Source organism: Lutjanus erythropterus, chromosome 18 (genome assembly GCF_056507025.1).
Source record: "Lutjanus erythropterus isolate fLutEry1 chromosome 18, fLutEry1.hap2, whole genome shotgun sequence".
NCBI lineage: Eukaryota > Metazoa > Chordata > Actinopteri > Lutjaniformes > Lutjanidae > Lutjanus > Lutjanus erythropterus.
Window position 1 is genome coordinate 28,097,918 of NC_139334.1, and position 19,181 is coordinate 28,117,098.

General features: G+C 37.1%; 2 protein-coding genes across 2 annotated transcripts; one reads left to right on the forward strand and one right to left on the reverse strand.

Annotated features, from left to right (window-relative positions):
- Nucleotides 1-604: 604 nt before the first annotated feature.
- LOC146311217 (phospholipase B1, membrane-associated) lies at nt 605-11,387 on the reverse strand. The gene is made up of 15 exons (XM_084743195.1): nt 11,354-11,387; nt 10,499-10,589; nt 9,066-9,124; nt 8,606-8,673; nt 8,215-8,258; nt 7,420-7,540; nt 6,727-6,778; nt 6,541-6,621; nt 5,200-5,265; nt 3,130-3,221; nt 2,372-2,453; nt 1,352-1,453; nt 1,123-1,218; nt 850-921; nt 605-768 (listed from the first exon to the last, which is right to left on the reverse strand). Exons 2-15 carry the CDS (start codon nt 10,527-10,529, stop codon nt 658-660), a joined length of 1,077 nt encoding a protein of 358 aa, XP_084599321.1. The 5' UTR covers nt 10,530-10,589; nt 11,354-11,387; the 3' UTR covers nt 605-657.
- A 2,112-nt stretch (nt 11,388-13,499) lies between these two features.
- Nucleotides 13,500-19,044, forward strand: LOC146311218 (dr1-associated corepressor). Its single transcript, XM_084742612.1, has 6 exons — nt 13,500-13,644; nt 14,253-14,325; nt 15,293-15,386; nt 16,913-17,029; nt 18,028-18,127; nt 18,994-19,044. Exons 1-6 carry the CDS (start codon nt 13,603-13,605, stop codon nt 19,018-19,020), a joined length of 453 nt encoding a protein of 150 aa, XP_084598738.1. The 5' UTR covers nt 13,500-13,602; the 3' UTR covers nt 19,021-19,044.
- The last annotated feature ends 137 nt before the right edge of the window (nt 19,045-19,181 follow it).

Consider the following 19,181-nt stretch of genomic DNA (forward strand, 5'->3'; position numbering starts at 1 on the left):
ACTGATCTTCCTCAACAGCTAACTTTCAGTTTGAGTTTATCCAAATCAGTGTTTGCAAATCAGACCCAGAAAATTAAAATCACAAGATTAGCACAGTGCTGTTATCTCCCCATGTGCTCAGATACACAGTTCAAGACCACGTACACACAACAACTTTTTCAAGATGCACCTTTTGTATGACAGTGTTTAAGAGCACTTTCAGACTTTTCACTGAAAGATTTAGTTATTCTGAAGATGCTCAAATCTGTAAACAACAAGATACAAAGTTAGAATTCAAGTTTTAAGTTTGTCAGTGATGAAGATTTTATTTAGTTGACATATTCAGCTCAATCTTGAGTCATGGATTTAAATATTTTTATTTAATTTTGGGACATTTTCTGAAAGTATCAGAGTAATAATTTAATCACAAAGGAGGAAACATCACTAATGCACAAAATGCAGTGTAGTGGTCAGAGTATTCATTAAAAAACATACTTTTTTAGTAATTTAAGAAAAAATCTGCAGCCTGACTAACATCAGTGAACAGACCATTATAAACTGCTCTTACTTAACAAATCAGCTGATCAGTTAAACTCCATATGGTGGGGGACTTTCACACAAAATTGTCGGATCCAGTGGGAATCAAACTCTCGATCCAGACACTACAGATGACTACAATTAATTAAACACACAAAGCAGAGACAACAGTATCAACGTGATCATGGAGAAATGTCTCGGCGTCGGTGCAGACGATTTAACTCGGGGTTTGGTGTAGATGTAAGGATGTTCCTGTAAAAAAATGCGTTTAAAATAATTTTATTATCCAGATACACAAACATGAAAATCCTCTACATGTCAAATGTGTTGTACCTTTGATGGACAGATGAGTTTTACCGGATCTGAAAATGTCTTGATCATCTCTTTGTCTCCCTCAGGCTGGAACTGAGGAAACATTTGAAGGTCAGTGTCAAAGAAACTTTAAAACAACTGATACAAATATCAATATATCAGTCTTAGTCTGCTGTGAGGCCCGTATGTCATGTGACTCCACGTGTACGAACAGACTGGAACTTTATCTAAACTAAACCATGTTTACCAGTTATTATAACGTAATAATTACAACTTCAAAACATGAAACTTCACCATGTTGTTCCACAGTCCCTTCGCCAGCTCCTCGTGTCCTTTAACAGTGAAGTGGAAACAATCTGCTGTGAAGAAGCTCATGTCAATCTTCCCGTCCTGAAGTCACAGTAAGAGAAAGAACATCAGACTAAAACATAAAACTACTGATAAATAATGATAACATTTGAATCATGAACTGATCTCCTGTAATCAATTCAAGTAAATGTTAAATTGCACGTGTGAGACTTACAGGAAGTCTTGGTGGTCTTGCGTTCTCTAAATAAGGCTGCAGAACAGCAGCAAAATCCTTTTTGAAGAAGCGATCGCCGTCCAGGAGCTTCTTTAATCTTCTCTATAAAGACGGGAAGTTAAAGTCCTGATTAAAAAGTTGATGACTTTTCAGACATTTTGACTTGTCGCAGTAGGAGCACAGGTACAAGAGACGCTATTGTTTGAAAAAATTGCAGTGTGAATGCTGGATGTTGAAAAGCTGGCCCTACGATGAATTGCTAACTTCAAAAGTTGAATGATATTGATCAGTATGAAAGTATTAAGATTTGTTGAAAAGCTGACGCTAAACTGAATTGCTGGCTTTAATTTGTATGAAGAAGCAGCTGAAGGAGTTTAAAGAGCTAGAAAAGTGGGAAAAGGTCTAATTGGCATGAATGTTGAAAGCTGAATAAGAATTTTTTCACTGAAAGTATGAATGAGTAGTCTTTAATCTTGGTCCAATAGTGCTGTCATTTACTAATCATTATAAATATCTCGGTGTGGCACTGGATGACATTCAAAGATGCTGTTAGTATGTTATCTCAGTCAGCGGGGAGAGTCCTGGGATCTGTACTGAACAAAGTAGTAAATCTGGGATTTCATGCCTAAACACAACTTTACAGTTCATGTGTTGGTCCTGTGTCTGTTTTTGCCTCTGGTGTTTGGGGTTTCTGTGAACATTCAGGTTGTAACACTGTGCATCATAGAGCTATTCGAGTCCATAAATCCACTTCAGTTTTGGCCATCAGTGGAGATATGGGACGGGAGCCTTCAAACATCAGACATAAATGTGAAATGTTGGAAAAAGGTGAATGGTCTAATTAAAATGAAAGACATTTTAAAGTTGACTAAAACTCAACATACAAACAATATGGACCATTTTAAAGTTTGTAGCCGAAAGTGTGACTGAGTAGATAATAGTTTGAAGAGTGTGAGAATGTGTCGCTCAGCAGTGTCAGTGTTTATCGTGTTCGACCCTCTTTGTCGTGAAAACGCTCACCTGGAATTCATAGTTCACCTCCATCAGCTCCTGCAGCTCGGTGGAGTTTTCATCGGGACGGACGAGGCAGGAGCAGAAACTCCTGTGAGCAGATTATCAGATTTATCATCACGCTATTGGATTATCAGGTTATCAAATTAACAGATTATCAGACTAGTTATCAGGTACAAAGTGGATTAAATATGAAACCCCCTGTTTAGTCACTGCACTGCATCGTTTACCACATCACATATCACAGTATATCATTAGAAATGAGTTTTGAGATTTGGGGATTTTAGAAAATTAGCAGATTATCTGACCTCTAAAATCTTTTCATATTAGAATGCAAACTCTCTCTTTATATAATTAATAGGATTTCCTGTTTTTTTATGTTTATTCTGACCACATCAATGTGAATAAATGTGTGTTTAACTCAACAGTTAATAATAATTATAGGAAAACAGCCTAATTTTCATGTTTTATTGATGACGTTTTGATTACCTCTTTGTGTAATTAGACTGTAGCTGAATACCTGTGATCATATATTGTTAAAGTCCTGAAACTGGAAGTCTAGCTAGTTCAGCAACCCAGCGATCCTTGCTCAGCACTCTTAATCTGACAGCGGTAAAAACATGAGGCATATTTTTCCAATTAACAGACAAATGCTGACACAAGGAGGTTATCAACTAAGAAACACTCTGAGGATTAGTGTCCTACACTAAACCTTTTAACAGCCTATAATTTGGTGGAAATAGAAAAGAAGAAAATTCTTAGGTGACTTTTGAAGCTGGCAGCCGAGAGTCGGACTCTGAACCTCTCTGAGAGGCTTCATGGGAAGAATCTGCACCACGTTCACGATCGTCCTGGGGATCTGAAACCAGAAGATAATTCGTTCATTGACTGCACTCCTTTCTGACGACCAAAGAGTGCAGCTTTAGATGTCTCCACATCCTCTCCCATACTTCATAGTTTCAGTTATCATAGAGGAGGAAAGTACAAACTGTCCCAGAGAAAGCAAAAGGAAAAGGGAGCATGAAGAAACTGTTCATTCAGCAGCTGCACAGATATTACGTGCGTACAGTGAATAAAAGGCTTAACAATACATTCACAGCTTAGGCAACACAGTTCACAGACAGCATTAATTCTTCCTAAAGAATTTTACATGTTTTTATCACTGAAGTTGCTGAATGAATCGAGTTGTGTAAGAAGAGTTAAACCCTGCCTGTATTTTTTCTATTTTTAGCCACATTAGCACCGGGCCTGTGGGGATGACTTGGTATTTGATTTTAGATAGCATACAGGAAACCCTAACCTCCAGGGCACCTTAATATGATAATGTTAACATAGCAACTGTTCAAATTTTAGCTTGCTTGCATGTTAATATGCCTCTGATAACCATATAAGGATGCAAACAGGAGCACTGCCATGCCATTTCTCCAGCAGCCCATTATCCTGAGACCTCAGAAAATGTCACATTGGAAAACTGTCTGACAGCTCATTATTTCGATAACTTGTCGATCTTTTCCCAAACTTAACCGAGTATTTTTGTTGCCAAAACCGAACCAAACTAGCCTGGCATCACCAGAATAATTCATCTGGGATCTCTTCAGTCATTTTCAGTTCATAAGGGATGGAACTGGATGGACCCACAAACTATCTGAGCAGCAAAACCTGTGACACAGCGCTGAGCAACATGTGTGAGTCCGGGCTGTGGTTGGTCTGTTTTCAAGCAGGGAAAAATGGCCACCTGGTCGGAAACATTATCAAATTACGGCTAAAAGACTAAAATGTGTTTCTAAAAACATCTGAGGTGGGAAATAGTTAATGTTTGATTCATATTTGATCCTAGTTTTACTGTTTTATTTGAGTTTTGTGAGCCGGGTGGAAATCTGTTCACCATTTCATGTTTGTTATTGTTACCATGAAAATGAAAGTCACCTGACTACTGTTGCCATGAAGACAGAGGTAACCTGATGTTTGCATATAATAATGGGCTGTCAGACGTCCAGTGGGACTAGTGGGGTTTTGAATAATGGCAGTAAGCTAATGTTAGCAGTGAGCTGACGGCTAACTCAAATTAAAGCTAAAGCTACAGGCTGTAAGTGTCCATTTAAAGACGATAAAGGACTCAGTATTCTTGGAACAAACTGGTTTACACAACATGTTGAAGGTGAAGTGACGAGTCTGCTGCCAAACACATGAAGCAGTTATTATTGAAATGGGGATCACGGTGCACACTTTCAGGCAGCGTTGTTCACACAAATGACAGAAATAGTTGTGTGAAAAATGAAAAAGAGATCTTAAAAGATCTTAAAAATCCTGTTTGCTTTGACACACGCACACGCCTGACTAATCACTGCATAAAGTGGGCTTTATTGTTGGATTGTCTGTTTTGGAAAACTACAAAAATCAGAAAGGCAGGCACCCCTATAGCTCAGTCGGTAGGGTGTGCGCACCATATATTGAGGCTGTTAGTCCTCTGCAGCGGCCGCTGGTTCGAATCCCGCCTGCAGCTCATTTGCTGCATGTCATCCCCTGTCTCTTCACCCCCCTTTCCTGTCATATCTTCAGCTGTCACTGTCAATAAAGGCAAAAATGCCCCAAAAAATAACTTAAAAAAAAAAAAAATCAGAAAGGCATGAGGAACATAATAACATTTTCTGACGTGCAGCTGTAGCTACTTTGAGTCAAGTTTGCAGAGCAGAGCCTGAAAAGCTGAGTTAAAAGATTTTAATTTCGGTTCACACTTATCGATCCAATAACTAGCCTGTGTGATGAGGATATCAGCCTGGTGGAGCTCTGGGCTTTTATTCTAGTCTTTAACCTCCTTTTGAGATATAAAATCTCACCTCGTTCATCATCATGTCCAGAGCTTCAGTCATGTAGTGAATGAAGTTGTCGGGGGAGAACAGCGTCTGTGGAGAGTTTGACAGGATCAGATTTAAATTCTAAAGTTATTTTTCCTCTCTTACTTTTCCTTTTTCCTTTTTCTCTCCTCTCTTACTTCATTTACAGGCCTAATATATCTTCTATACTTTCCTTTAGTCTAGACGTAGGATAAAGGATAAAATCATGGGGGAAAACTCTAATTTGTTTGTCAAAGAGCGACTCCACATCAAGCAGGAAAGCCGTGTTTCTCTTCCCTCTCAGGTTAAAAAGTTTCACCTCTGACCACACCCCACCTCACTGCTGGGTGTGAACACATGTATGCTTTGTTGCACCTGCAACCACACCCAACAGTAATGTCACGGTGATCTGACACAGAATGCAAACTACGTTAATGCAGCGAGGTGAAGAGTTTAAAAAAAAAAACATTACTGAAGGTCTGCAAGAACAAGAATTTCAGCTGCTGTGAAGTTTGATTTTAATCATCAGAAAAAAAATCCCTGCCAATGCTTGTCATATTCAGGTGTCAGGAAAATGTAATACATATATTATATATATTATATTACATATATAAGTGTAATGCACATATCAAAGCAGTGAAATGTCCTCTGGTGCTGATATTTATATGATATCAATACATGATTATTACTCATAAATTAATGTAAAAGCAGGATTTGACTGTTGTAGTTTGTTGATTAAGTGGAGCTTATTTTAAACTATTTTGTATCAGACTGCAATTAATGATTATTTTCATTATGGATTAATCTGTGAATTATTTTCTCCATTAATTAACTGATTGTTTGGTTTGTAAAAATTCTGAAAAAAAAAACAGAAATGGCATCACAATGAGCCAGAGCCCTTCACAGTGTTTGTTTTGTCCAACCAGCAGTTCAAACCTCAATTTATTTATTTTTTTAAGATTTAAATTATTATCATAACTAAAAGGAAAAGCAGCAATTTTTTACATTTTTTAAGCTGGAACCATGAAATGTTTTTACGTGAAAAAAAAAATTCAACTCAAAATGTATTTTCTGTCAATCGATTAATCGACTTAATGCTTCAGTTGTACTTTTATGTTTTCATATGTTTTGTGTGGAAAAAATCTTAATTTGTAAAGTAACGTGTAACTAAAGCTTTCCGATAATTGTAGTAAAGTAAAAATAGAATATAGCTCTGCAAAATCTATTGGGGTAGAATTATAAATTGGCTTCAAAAGAAAATACTGAAGTAAAGCGCCTCAAATTTCTAGTGTATAAATACTCAGTTACATTCCACTTCTGAAAAACACTTTTCAGAAAACATACTTTGTCTTTACAGTAATCACAGATGTCGTTCATGCCGATCAGCATCGTCACCACCTTCCAGTCCTCCTGGAAGTTCAGACCCTACAACCAGAAGATTTGGCTCAGTTTGGTGGCGATTGTCACAAAAACAGAAAAACTAATATCATTTATCATCTGATAAGCAGAAGGAAGAACGCCGAGACCTACTGGATAAGACTTGAACGTGTCTATCATGGTTCTTATCTGATCTGAGACGTTCCTGTAGGAGAACAGACACACTCAGGTGCACAGTGTCGACTCACCAGTTACTCTGACATCAATAAAACATTATGACACGATTATTAACTAATTAAACAGCCGTGATTATGTTGATCTTTGAACTTCAGTGGGAACATTTTGAAGACAGGAGGTTGTAGCCTCCTATAGCTGCATGATGAAAACTTATGGTACAGTTTAAAGACACTACGGAAGCCCTGAGAGGCAAATAAGATAAAAAAAAAAAGATAATCCACTTTCTAAGTCTGATCTATATTGTTTTCTTTTCTGTGGGTATGAGTTGAGAACAGGTGAAAAAAGGTTGTTTGCCAGGAAAAATAAAACATTTAGAACCAAAAGAAAGACATGACAGTAACAAAAAATTATCATGACTAAACAAAACAACAAAAAAAAGCCCCACGTCTCGGGCTTTCTGTGCTGCACGCCCTTCTTTTTTTTACCTTTAAAACAGAAAAATATCTATTATTAATCTTTTTTTTTTTTTTTTTTTTTTTTTACAAAAGAGACCTGGCAAAGAAAAATTGTCCCCAAAATCTCCAAGTAATTCACTAATTATTAGAAATTTGACACAGCTCACTGTTGAATTTCAAATTACAGATACAATCTAAAGTGCAGGGTTCTTACAGCGTGTTGTGTCCGGTGATGGCGAAGTTGAAGCCGGTCTTGTTGACAGTTAACGGGCTGCCGTGGAGCATCATCATGGGTGCTGGACCCAGCAGTTTGGGATTGAAGAGTTTGAAAATATCTGGACAACGAGGTGATGAGACGTTCAAAAAAAAAGACCTCATAAAGCAGAAAGGATCCTGTGATTTTGTTAACTAATAGCTCTAATTTCTGTGGTACAAACAAGCAAAGTCATCCTGGAATAAACAGATTTTAGTTTTGAAGAGTCAGAAATAATCAGCAAATCAGCTTAATAATCTTTTAAAGAAGAAGAAAATTGATACTGCTGTTTTTTAAAAGTCATTCATTAGCGAGTTATTTAACTAGCTCAGGTCAGCTGATCTGAATTGCAGTTTTTGAAATTGAAATGAGATCAGAATTATTTTTTTAATTTTAAAGGACTACTGTGATGATTCAGTGACATCTCGCAGTGAGCTTGCAGATTGCAAACAACTCACTTCACTCTCCCCTTCTAAGCCTGTGGGAGAACCTATGGTGGCCACAAAATTCATGAAAAACACAAAAGGCTGTGTTCGGTTTGTCCGTTCTAGGCTACTGTAGAAACATGTGAATCCTCAGTGGAAGAGGACCTGCATTACAAGGAGGACATATTACAAAGATTCTTATTTTCTGGTGTTTATACACTGATGAAAACATATTTTTGAATATTATATTCCATTCCTGCCATATTCTGCCTATAAATCCTGGTAAATCATAACCTTTAAACTACAACCTGCTTCATAAAAACTAACTTACTTGCCAGTGTTATCACATTTTGATAAGTTCCATATCCTCCGATGCTGCACACAGAAGAACAGAAAAGGGACACCGTTCGTAATGAATGGAGTCACATCAGTAAGAACATAAATCACAATAATAATTTCATTAAATAGAAATTATAACCTGAATAACAACATTTACGATATGACCGGTGAGATAAGATAAAGTTAAAACAGGTCGATGAACTTCTATAGACGCAGCGTTGCAAAACAATCAGCAGATTTTTTTTTAGCAGATTGATATAAATTATATAAGAAGAACCTTTGACAGGACAAGTGAGAGCTGCAGTTCTTGATTGGTTGCATAAGTAAAACAAACAAACAAACAAATAAGATAATCTCAGATGGAACTGGCAGCTCTGATTTACCTCCAAGACACCTGACGAAATTCAAAAGGTATCGCTAAAATAGTAGAACCATTGGCACCGACAGCTGTCTGCAATAAAAGAGAAGAGAAACACTACTATAGTATTAATGTTTTCACCACTACTTTTCATTTGTTTTTTTCAAAAAATAACTTTCATGTTTTCCATTAAGGAATAGATTGTTCTCTAGTGGTTTTCTATTGTTTCCTTCCTCAGTTATTTTGGTTTCCTTCAGACTTTAATGGTTGGTTTCCACTAATGGTGTCTAATGGATCCCACACGGTTCTCAGCAAAATTATGACAGATAATGGTGGGCAGGTAACTCATTTGGCAGAGCGAGCGCCCCGTGTACTGAGGCTGTGGCTTTGACTCCTGCCTGAGGACCTTTGCTATAATTAAATTTGTATCTATGTTTATCTAGATTTATCTGTAAGAAAAAACACCACAGCTTCATTTCACTCACAGTCAAAGAGTCTCCCAGTGCAGCGATGACTTTGACGTCTGCAGCTTTGACATATTCAACTGGAACAGACGACAAACAAGTAAACAGTCAGAAAAAAAGACAAACAAACACATGACGCAGAAATATGGAACTGTGGTTTTTACTCGATAACCTTTTTCATTTAGACAGTGAACTCTTTGAGCAATGATTAGAAAGTATGTAGCATGTAAACACTTCATTGCAGATGTATTGTTCTCATATTAAAGTTATTTATTTGGCAATACTCAGATATTTTACTTCAGCAAAAGTAGCAATACCATAGTGTAGAAATACTATGGTACAAGGTTGTGCAGAGAAAATCTCACTTTAGTAAAAGTACAAAAGTATTAGCATTGAGTGTCACTTAAAGTACCAAAATAAAAGCATTCATGATTCCAGGTGGCCCATTCAGAATAATATTTTTCATATAACTTGATTATAATTATTGATGCATTCATTTGGTGGTCACTTTAAGGTGGCAGCCGGTAAAGGTGGAGCTCATTTTAATGTATATACTGCCGGGTATCTTAAACCAGTATAGTACACATCGTAAGGAAAACTGCTGGCCCAGTTTTCATGAAACTTGGTGGAGGGATGTATCAGGGACTGAAGAAGGTCCCATTAAATTGTGGAGTGGATCTGAAGGGCGGGGACTATTTGCATATCCATGAATGCGGATGGAATTAAACTACTTCAGAGACCTTTAACTACTTCATGTACTTTTGGTACTTTGATCTGTAACAGTTGATCATAAACTGACTATAAATTATCAAAGTAATAAAAAGTAGAAAGGCTGGCATGCAATCTAATGAGCGTCTGTTTTAGCACACAACCTAAATGTCAGTTCTTGCGTGTAAATAATGGAAGACACCAACATAATCGATCACACTACCAGACAGGCTACAAGTGTAGTTAAATGAAAACCCAGAACAGATGCAGTGTGCAGATCTGTAATGTATGGAGCATCACAATGTGGAATAAGATACCAACTATGATCTCTGAAGCATCCAGCAAGACAACAAAACATAAAAAATAACCCCAACAACAGTTAACCAACCTGAGCAGCTAAGATGGAATGCAATCTAATGTGATGTTTAGTTTTTTGTCTGAAACAAAAGCACATATTGATGCTTTTTACATGTATTAAATGTTGTTTTATATGTTGTGTTTTGTTGTGTGTGGAGGAGAGAAGAGGAAGAGTAGCTGCTTCCTGAGTGGCAGCTAATGTGGATCTGAGTAAAGAATAAAGAATGAAGAATTACTGTTGCTCTTAAGTAAATGGAGTGCAGGAAAAAAGCACAATATTTGCCTATGAAATGTAGTACAATGATAAGTATGGGTACTTCAAAATTGTACTTAGAGTACTTTAGTAAATGTTTCTGTCCACCACTGCATGCTGGTTAAGTGATGCTCACCTGAGGTGGGGACGGAGGGAGACGGGCTCATATCAGGGCAGCTGAACGGAGGATGCAGACGATGCTGCAGAAAATCTGCTCCAAAGACGTCCTGCAGGAAAAGCACACCGACACTTTAGCACTGTGCTGCTCACAGCGTCGACTGATGTCTGTTTGAAGTGACTGCAGGTCTGTTTGTTCTGCAGCTGAAATGACTTCAAGGCTTATTTTATGAACATATATGTGCATTTGGGTGTGACTGATTGACTGATTGACTCATTTTACTCAACTTTACTCAACGCCAGTCAACATTGTATATTTTATATATTGTATATTTTATGAATTTAAATCTGACAGTTTTTACAGCAGCATGTAAAACCTTTCACATGTGGGACCCAAACAGTTCACCATGAACCACTTTTTTATCTGGCTGCTGATGTTTGGGTGTATTTTTTTTATTTTTATCGCTTGACGTGTTTGAAACATTACTTTATTGTTTTAGTTTGGTCTGTATTTTTGGTGTTTGGTTTTAGAGGGATAGTTCACCCAAAAAAGGAAGTTCAGTCATTACCTACTCACCCTCATGCTGTCGGGTTTTTTTTTTTTTTTTTTTTAGTTTCACAGGAAAACAGCGCTGCAGAATCTCCCAAACATGTTCACACAGTCGATTTTGCAGTGTGGAAGTCTTCCAGATATCTAGAGATTTATTAGGTTTATTCTGTGGGACCATCAGTGACTAATGAGCTTAATTCAGATATATCCAGAAGTGATCATAAATATATATACATATATATACAACTTGTACTAAGAATTAAATCAGAAAGAAACAGCATGCAGGTCATACAGGGTTGTTGATGTTTTAGAAGGAGACAATACCTGTTTGAAATCTTCTCCATCTTCTCTTAATATGTAGCCTGCAAGAGAGAGGAACAATGATTAATTAAGTAAATGATTAAGTTTATTCCAGATACTGTAGAGAGACTGGTTCAGATCCACTGTAGATGAGCTGACAGGAAATTGGAAATTTTAGTTGGGAAAAAAACCCCAAAATGACCAAAAAAGCATACAGGACAAGAAAATACAAGGAAACTCACATCCCTCCACACTAATATATTATAACACTTACTGTCAACATGACGTGTGGCAAATATACAGACAGCAAACAGCACACAGGGAAACATGTCGTCGCTCCAAACGGAAAAACAAATCAAATAATAAAAACAAAGAGTCGTTGTGCTGATCTGAAGCGTGTAGCCTGATATAACCTTTGTAATGAGCACTGATGAGTCTTATCTCTGACCTTTGCAGTCATTAGTGCAGCCAGAGCTGCCCGCACATACATACTACAGATAATACAGATAATAATTTGTAACAACAAGCAGATCAAGTCCAAATGAAGAGCTGTTTGAGAAGAAGCTGGTACAATGGCTCTTATTATTTATATTATTTATTATTTACCATATTTTGCTATATTATTTGTTTTTTGTTTTTTGTTCTTTGTTTTTTAAATTTCTTTTCCCAACATCAGCACGCCCAAAAACTGCAGAGCGCCTCACACTCAAGTCAGTGTGTTCAGTTCCTGATAAATAAAGTCCAGCAAAAACATCTGTAACATTTTACTCAGTCTGCAGTTTACCTATGTGACTAATATATGTTTTTATGCTTGTACTTAATAATATTGATGTGAAAGAAAGATGAGAAATCGACCTAAAAGTGTGAGATACTCCTCAGATAGACCCCAAAAAGTATATTTAGTCTCTATCCTTAAAACCAGCTGGATGTCAAATGTTTGAGTTTATATAATGGAAAAGTTTCATGTGAATTTTTACTTTAATTTGTGGGGAAAAAAAGTTGTACGATATAGAAGCCATGTGTCTGTTTCTACTAACAGTGTACAACAAACTTTATTTTTTAGAGAAATTCACATATAGAACACATTTCACAGACGTTGTGTTTCCACCATCTGGAGCTTAAAAAAATATAAATTACTCATTTAAAGAAATAACTGATGGTCTAATTCAGTGGTTCCCAGCAGTGTGTCACACTGGTGCTGTAAGGGAAGTCTAAGTAGTCCATGGGATTTTATGACTATATTATTTATTGCAATATAAAAAAAATCATGAATTACTTTTTAAAACCTATATCAGTACTTTGTATGCTCTCATTTTCCACTACAGAGACGCTGCTAACCCCATAATGTACATCAACTGTGCAATATTAATACTTATTCAGGTGTAATATCACTTCATACTGTGCGGTTTCACACGGGTAAATTTTAATTTCAATGTGTAATATTAATACTTCAGTCAGGTGTATTATTCTAGGTGCAATATCAATATTCCCTCTGTGCAAGTCAGTCTGTTTATACTGTATACTGTTCCAATTTTTATATCTCCCAGTTTTTTATTGGTGCTATTTTTATATTTCCTCTTGTTCATATATTTTATTTTATATTTCTATTGATGCTTCTTTATGCTATCCATAATGCTGCTGTAACACTGAAAACTTCCTCATTGTAAGACTAATAAAGGAATATTTTATTTTATCGTATCTTAATTATCAGCCAAACTGTTTAATTAAAAAAGGGCTAATATTAAATGTAAAATAGCAGAAAAAATGCCACTTCTCAAAACTTTAAATTCCTTTGATTTGCTGAGTGTTTTTTTAATTTAACTAAAAAAATATGGGCCTATATTTATCACTTTTAATTTACTTCTTTTACACGTTTTCACCCCCTGACTTTATTGATATCAGCAGTAATATATAAGTAATTTTAAGTGGCAAAAAGAGAGGACAAAGTGCCATGGAATTCAGTTATCATTGGAAAAATAACTAACTAACTAACTAACTAACTAACTAACTAAATAAATAAATAAATAAATAAATAAAAAGACAGTCAGTAAAGGGATTGTGTAAAATAATACATAGGAAAAGGAAAAAGAATTTTTTTTTTCAAGAATTGACCGTGCCGTGACGTCATTATTGGGGGTCACGGGGTCGACCTCAGGTGTGTTTTTTTTTTTTCACAGGTTTGTTCCTGCTGAAGGTAAACAAATGGACTCAGCGGCGGTTTGCGCTAAAAACATGAAAAATGTGATCGAGCCGCGCGGATTAGAGCGAGTAAAATGCCCGGGCAGAAGAGAAGATATAATGTACGCTTCCCTCCGGTGAGTATTAACTTTATTCTGATACATTAAAGCTGTTAAAAGCGCCGATAAAACAAGCTAACGGTTAGCTGCGCCCATGTAGCATGGAGCACCTGCTGCTTTCAGGGACTGTCGGAAATCTGAGATATCACCGTCCTGTCAGAGTGATAAACACTGCGACTGTGATTATTCGTGATAACTGTGATAAACTGTTGAACAGTGCGGACAACACGGAAACTGAGTTATCGATTTATGGTGAATCTGAAGGTGTACATACCAACATTAAGATGACAGAAGTACTATAAGAAGGAGATCGATAGAATTACTTGACAGATCAGATAAATCTGACTCTAGGCAGTGGTGGAGTGTAATGAAGTACATTTATACTCACGCCAAAAATGATCTGGAATACTTAATCCACTACTATGTTTAGTAAAACTGCAGCCAATAAAGTTTCAGCTAATTTATGATATTTATAGCTCTTTGCTTGCTGCTCCATGCTGCTTTGCATGTTTCTTTCGTGACATTATATCTAGAAAGCTGTAGTTTACAAGGAGCTCATGAATGCATCAGCAAAACATGATTGTAATTCCTCTGAAAGTGGTGAAATTTTTGTTTGTTGCTGCCAGAGTCGCATCAAAAAGATCATGCAGAAAGACACAGAGGTTGGGAGGATTGCGATGGCGGTTCCTGTGATCATCTGTATCCTTCAAACCTGCACAAATGCAGGATTATCTGTGTGTGTGTGTGTGTGTGTGTGTGTGTGTGTGTGTGTGTGTGTGTGTGTGTGCGCGCGCGCGTGTGTGTCAGTGTGTGTATATTGTAGTTGTGTGTTTATTGTAGTGCAGGTCTGATCCATGCAGGGAGCACCTGTGTATAAAGGTTACCTGTTCAGCACTCTGGAGATGTTTTTGCATTTAATTCAACTTTCATCAGTCTGTTTTCCTCCACCTCCTTCTTAAGAGCTCCTAGGCATGCTGGGAGTGGTAGTCCCTTCACTATGGCCTTGATCAATTTCTAACTTTGGCACTTTACTTATTAAGACAGATTAAAGCAAACAGATTTCTGAAAGTTAGCACTGAGTGGCTGTGAGTTTCTAATGCTGGTTCTGATAGATTTTTTGTTTATTTAATTGTATTGAAAGTTTTGCTGTTTTGGGGGATTTCTGTACTGAAACTCAGGTCTTACATTTAACCAGTTTTATTCCTTTCAAAAACTCAAGGTACGCATTGTTTCCCTCACAGTCCCTGTATGTTATTGTCAGGCTGGAAAAGCCTTTGAAGCTGCACAGAGACCATCATGGGACACAAAACACTCCACTGAAACCCCAACAGATGGATTTCTTCCAGGTTTTGCAGCTCTCTGAGGCACCTAAAGCCACCGCCTACCTCGACTCACACACTGCTACTTTTAAATGAGGCATTAATTAACAAAAAAGTGCTGCAACAATAATTAATTCAGGAAAATGTACCAAAAACTATACCTGTAGGTGATGCAATCTGTTTTCAGCTGTAATCCTGGAGGAAACTGTCAAATATAGATTACAGTCACTATATTTCATTAAAGGCCAGTGTTTGTGTCGTCTCAAAGCAGACGTGAAGAGTTTGAAGTTGAAAACGGTCTGGCATGTTGTGGTAAAGATGTAAGAGTCCTGAACTGCAGCGATCAGCTCGGGCTCTAGAAATGTTCCTGAAGTGTCTGTTGACCAAGACCTGTCTGATAACTCAGTCAAAGCTCAGCACCGTCGTGTCTGTCGCTCACATGTAAGTAAGACTGTTGTTCCACCTTGTTTAAGTTAGTTGTTTAAGAGAGCACTGCAGCTGCAGCTGCATGGCCTGCAATATAATCCTTAAGGGAAACTGTGCCTGTCAGAGTCTGTCCGCTAAAAGTGTTTGTTTTTGTCACTAACAGACTCAGACTGTTATTCCAGGTGTCTTACAACATTATGGAAAAGATCCCTACAGAAAAAGACCTTTTTGTTTAACCTGAAACAGACGATTTCTTGCTTTAATCACAGTAAAACTCAACTTCATTCAAACTCAACAAAACTGGCTACCAAAAACATCTTGGTTCGTCTTTCCACTGTTCCAACAATCACCAGCTCTGGTTTGGTTAAAATAAACCCTTAATTCACTGAGTCAGTTGCTAAAATATCAGGAGAGAGAGGGAGGAAAGTTGGACATCAGAGAAGCAGCAGGGAGAAACGGTGTGTAGAGCCAACTCGGTGAATAATGGGTTTATTTTGACCAAACCAGAGCTGGTGAGAGGAGCGAGAGGTCAGACGTCAGAGGGAGGACCGGCGTGTACACCCAAAATATTTAATGTCTAACTTGATGAATTATTTCTGCCAAACCGGACAGTAAGAATAGTGGCAGCATTTGCTGCAGCTAATGGGGATCCTATTAAACTAAACTAAACCAGTGATTGTTAGAACAGCCGAAAGGTGAACCAAAACAGTGTTGTTTTGCTTATTTTGTTTCTGTCAAGTTTGGATTTAAAATGATGTTTCTATAAATGGAGTCCGGTGGCTTTGACGAGAGCTATAAATTGTTTCTGGTCATTACTCTTTAAAAAAAAAGGGATCCTTTCCATAATGTCGGCAGACACTGAGAATAACAATCTGAGCCTGTCAGGGACAAAAAAAAACAAGCCATATCAGTGGATGCATTTTGAAGTTGCACACAACATCACATTGCAGCCTGTTTCACAGCTGACTGCTGCAGCGTTCTTGCTCAATATTGGACCAGTTTCAAACATTGTTGTCTCCGTTAGTCACTCCGAGAGAAAAACATGGGGAAATAGGTCCAGGTTCAAAAATGCAGAAGTTACCCTTTAATCTGGACTGAAACCTTGTTTTATTCAGCACAATTAACCTTTTTCTGCTTCTCTGTTTATACATAAGCTATCTAACTCTCACAATGTGTTACCACTTAGAATCAGTCATTATTCTTCTTTCATACTTGAGCTGACTAGATCAGCTGTGATGCATTCACTGTCTCTATGCCAAACTAATAGTATAGAGCACGTGCTATAAACTTATCTTGTTGATATTCAAGAAATTATTTTGCATTAGTGCTTTTTTCGTAAACAAGAAGTTATGCTGATGAATTTGGCAGGCTGCTGCAAATTCAACTCACAAAAACAAAGCAAATCTGTCTGTAATTATTTTAGTATTAGGACACAACTTAGATTTTTGAGAATATATAACTTTAATCATATTTATATTTTTTAAAAGCGTTGACTGTACGTGCACAGTTAATTTACTGTATTATGTTGTGTTGCTGTGTAGGAAGCAGTGCATAGAGTCAGAGAAGCTCTTTGACTTTCTTAAAGACCTGGTGGAGCGAGCCACGACTACGGTAGGCCAGAAGGACAACAGAGGCATCAGTGTGTGGCCGTTATACAGGTGAAGACGTACAGGTTTCTCTTCAAACATGACACACTATTTAGGTAGTGAAAAGTGTGGTGGATGTCCTCAGCTGAGCATTAGATTACATTATTTTGGTTTTAAATGCTTTATATTTAAACTATTTGCAACTTTCTATATCAAGTTCACTTACAGTCCAAGACTCTAAAAGATTCAATTTACTGCTATCATACAACAGTGTGACACAGAAAAGCAGCAAATATTCACGTGAGAATCTAGAATCAGAATACGTTTGGCATTTGCTGCTTGAAAAAATGAATGAAACAGTTTATTCATTCAGTGTGGACGCCCATTTTTTTTTTTGCCATTTTGATGAAAAAAAACCCTATAAGTCATTTTAAGTGAAAGAATCGTTCCACTGAAATGCACTACAGAGCACCGCGGGAAATCATTCCTGCCTGCAGCCATCAAACTGTTAAACTCCGCCCTCTGAGTGTCAATGAGACTCAGAGTCAATAGACTCATCCTGGTCTTATTTCACCCAGCAGCAACTATAACCTCACTACTCTCTCTGTTTATACTTAAACTGTGCACCACTGAATATCACACAGTACCTGTGTGCAATAAATCACATGCAATACTGACTTGAATCTACAATAACTTGTGCAATAACACACCGTGCAACACATACAACATTGTTGTAACATGATTAATTTTACATCCATTCTTGTATCTCTATTCATTGTTTATTTTCCATATGTTGCAGTTTGAGATTAAATATTACTCTTACATATTGTAGATAAGGCACACTTACATATATTTGTTATTACTGTTATTGTTATATTAATGATACATATTGTATTAGAATGTATATATTTTTGCATACTTAGGACTGTTATTTTTTTCATCATATTGGTGGAATTGGTCTTCCATAAATCAGATATTGACACAGTTGATTATTTCTCTGTTGACTGACCAACAATTAAGCGACTTCTCATTTCAGCTCTGACCTGTATTTTACATGATGTTCTTTCCAGGACCAGACGGAATGAAATTTCTGTTAAAAAACCGACTGAAGTGGTGGAGATGGCTCCACGATCATGTCTCGACTCTCTGGACAACAACTCCGACTCAAGCGTATGTATTTTTTTTTAGATATCCTACAACTGAAAACACTTAAACTGACGCTCATCATAGTAACACATCCTTTTACACAGACACTAAAACACAGATTTAAGCTCTCCTTTCTCTTCTCTTAGTGTTTTATTTTAGATTATATAAAAAAAGGGTTAGATGCTGTTGCACTTCAGCTGTAGAAGGTGCTGTCTGTGTTGGTGACTGAACTCTCAACGAAGAAAACTAAAAGGCTGCAAGCTACAATAGCGCCCCCATGAGGCTGTAATGCGCATTACGCTCCAGAAAACAAAAAGTAGAGATAAGTTACTATTCTTAGATTCTGACCTCTGGGCTAAAAAAATGTTTGTCCTGTGGCACCAGAGGAAAGGCTGTGTTGTTATGTCAATTAAAAGGATTTGTAATTTGTCCAAGTTGAGGAAAAAGTAGACAACAAGCAGCTGTTACGAAAGTGGAACATTCATCATTCATCTAAATTGTTGATATCCTCAGTTATTACAAGTTTATTAAAACTATTATAAGGACTGTTTTAACAGTGTTACTTATACCTCTATATGACCCCTATAAGCAAACAAGACCGTCCGTGAGAAGATTGAGTATTTCTGTAGAGTTATTTGTGATGCCACTGGGTCAGATTCTCCTTGAAAACAGATGAAGGGAGTCCGTGTTTAGATTTTTTCAAGGCAAAGTTACAGTGAGAAGTGCTTTAACCAGTTAAAAGGAAGAAAGAGGAGATTTCTATGTAGAAAATTGTATTTTTGATGTCATATTTTGTGTTTCTGGCCTCCAAAATCAGCACAATATGAAAGTTGCTTGTAGCTTGAACTTAAGAGGAGTTTAAAGCGACTGTCTTGCTGTTTCTCTTTCAGGAGTCGGAGCTCTTCATCTGCCTCTGACTGTGAACGTTCAACCAGAGGAAAACCAGAGGACATCTCATCATGTCACTTTTGTTTAGTTTGTCTTTATTTAAACTCTGCTGGTTCTGGTGGGGGTATTTACTATGGAAAAAAGTTGTTTTAGGAAAAAAGCAAACATTTAAGTTATATGTTAGATCTTT

Bases quoted from the DNA above. Each gene is read 5' to 3' on its own strand.
- LOC146311218 (XM_084742612.1), top strand. From the start codon at position 13,603: ATGCCCGGGCAGAAGAGAAGATATAATGTACGCTTCCCTCCG. The intron at 14,326-15,292 runs GTATCCTTCAAA...TGCAGCGATCAG, and splicing joins GGCGGTTCCTGTGATCATCT to CTCGGGCTCTAGAAATGTTC. The intron at 17,030-18,027 runs GTGAAGACGTAC...TGTTCTTTCCAG, and splicing joins AGTGTGTGGCCGTTATACAG to GACCAGACGGAATGAAATTT.
- LOC146311217 (XM_084743195.1), bottom strand. From the start codon at position 10,529: ATGAGCCCGTCTCCCTCCGTCCCCACCTCAG. The intron at 3,222-5,199 runs GTGAGATTTTAT...TTCTGGTTTCAG, and splicing joins TGGACATGATGATGAACGAG to ATCCCCAGGACGATCGTGAA. The intron at 1,219-1,351 runs GTAAGTCTCACA...CTGTGACTTCAG, and splicing joins CAAGACCACCAAGACTTCCT to GACGGGAAGATTGACATGAG.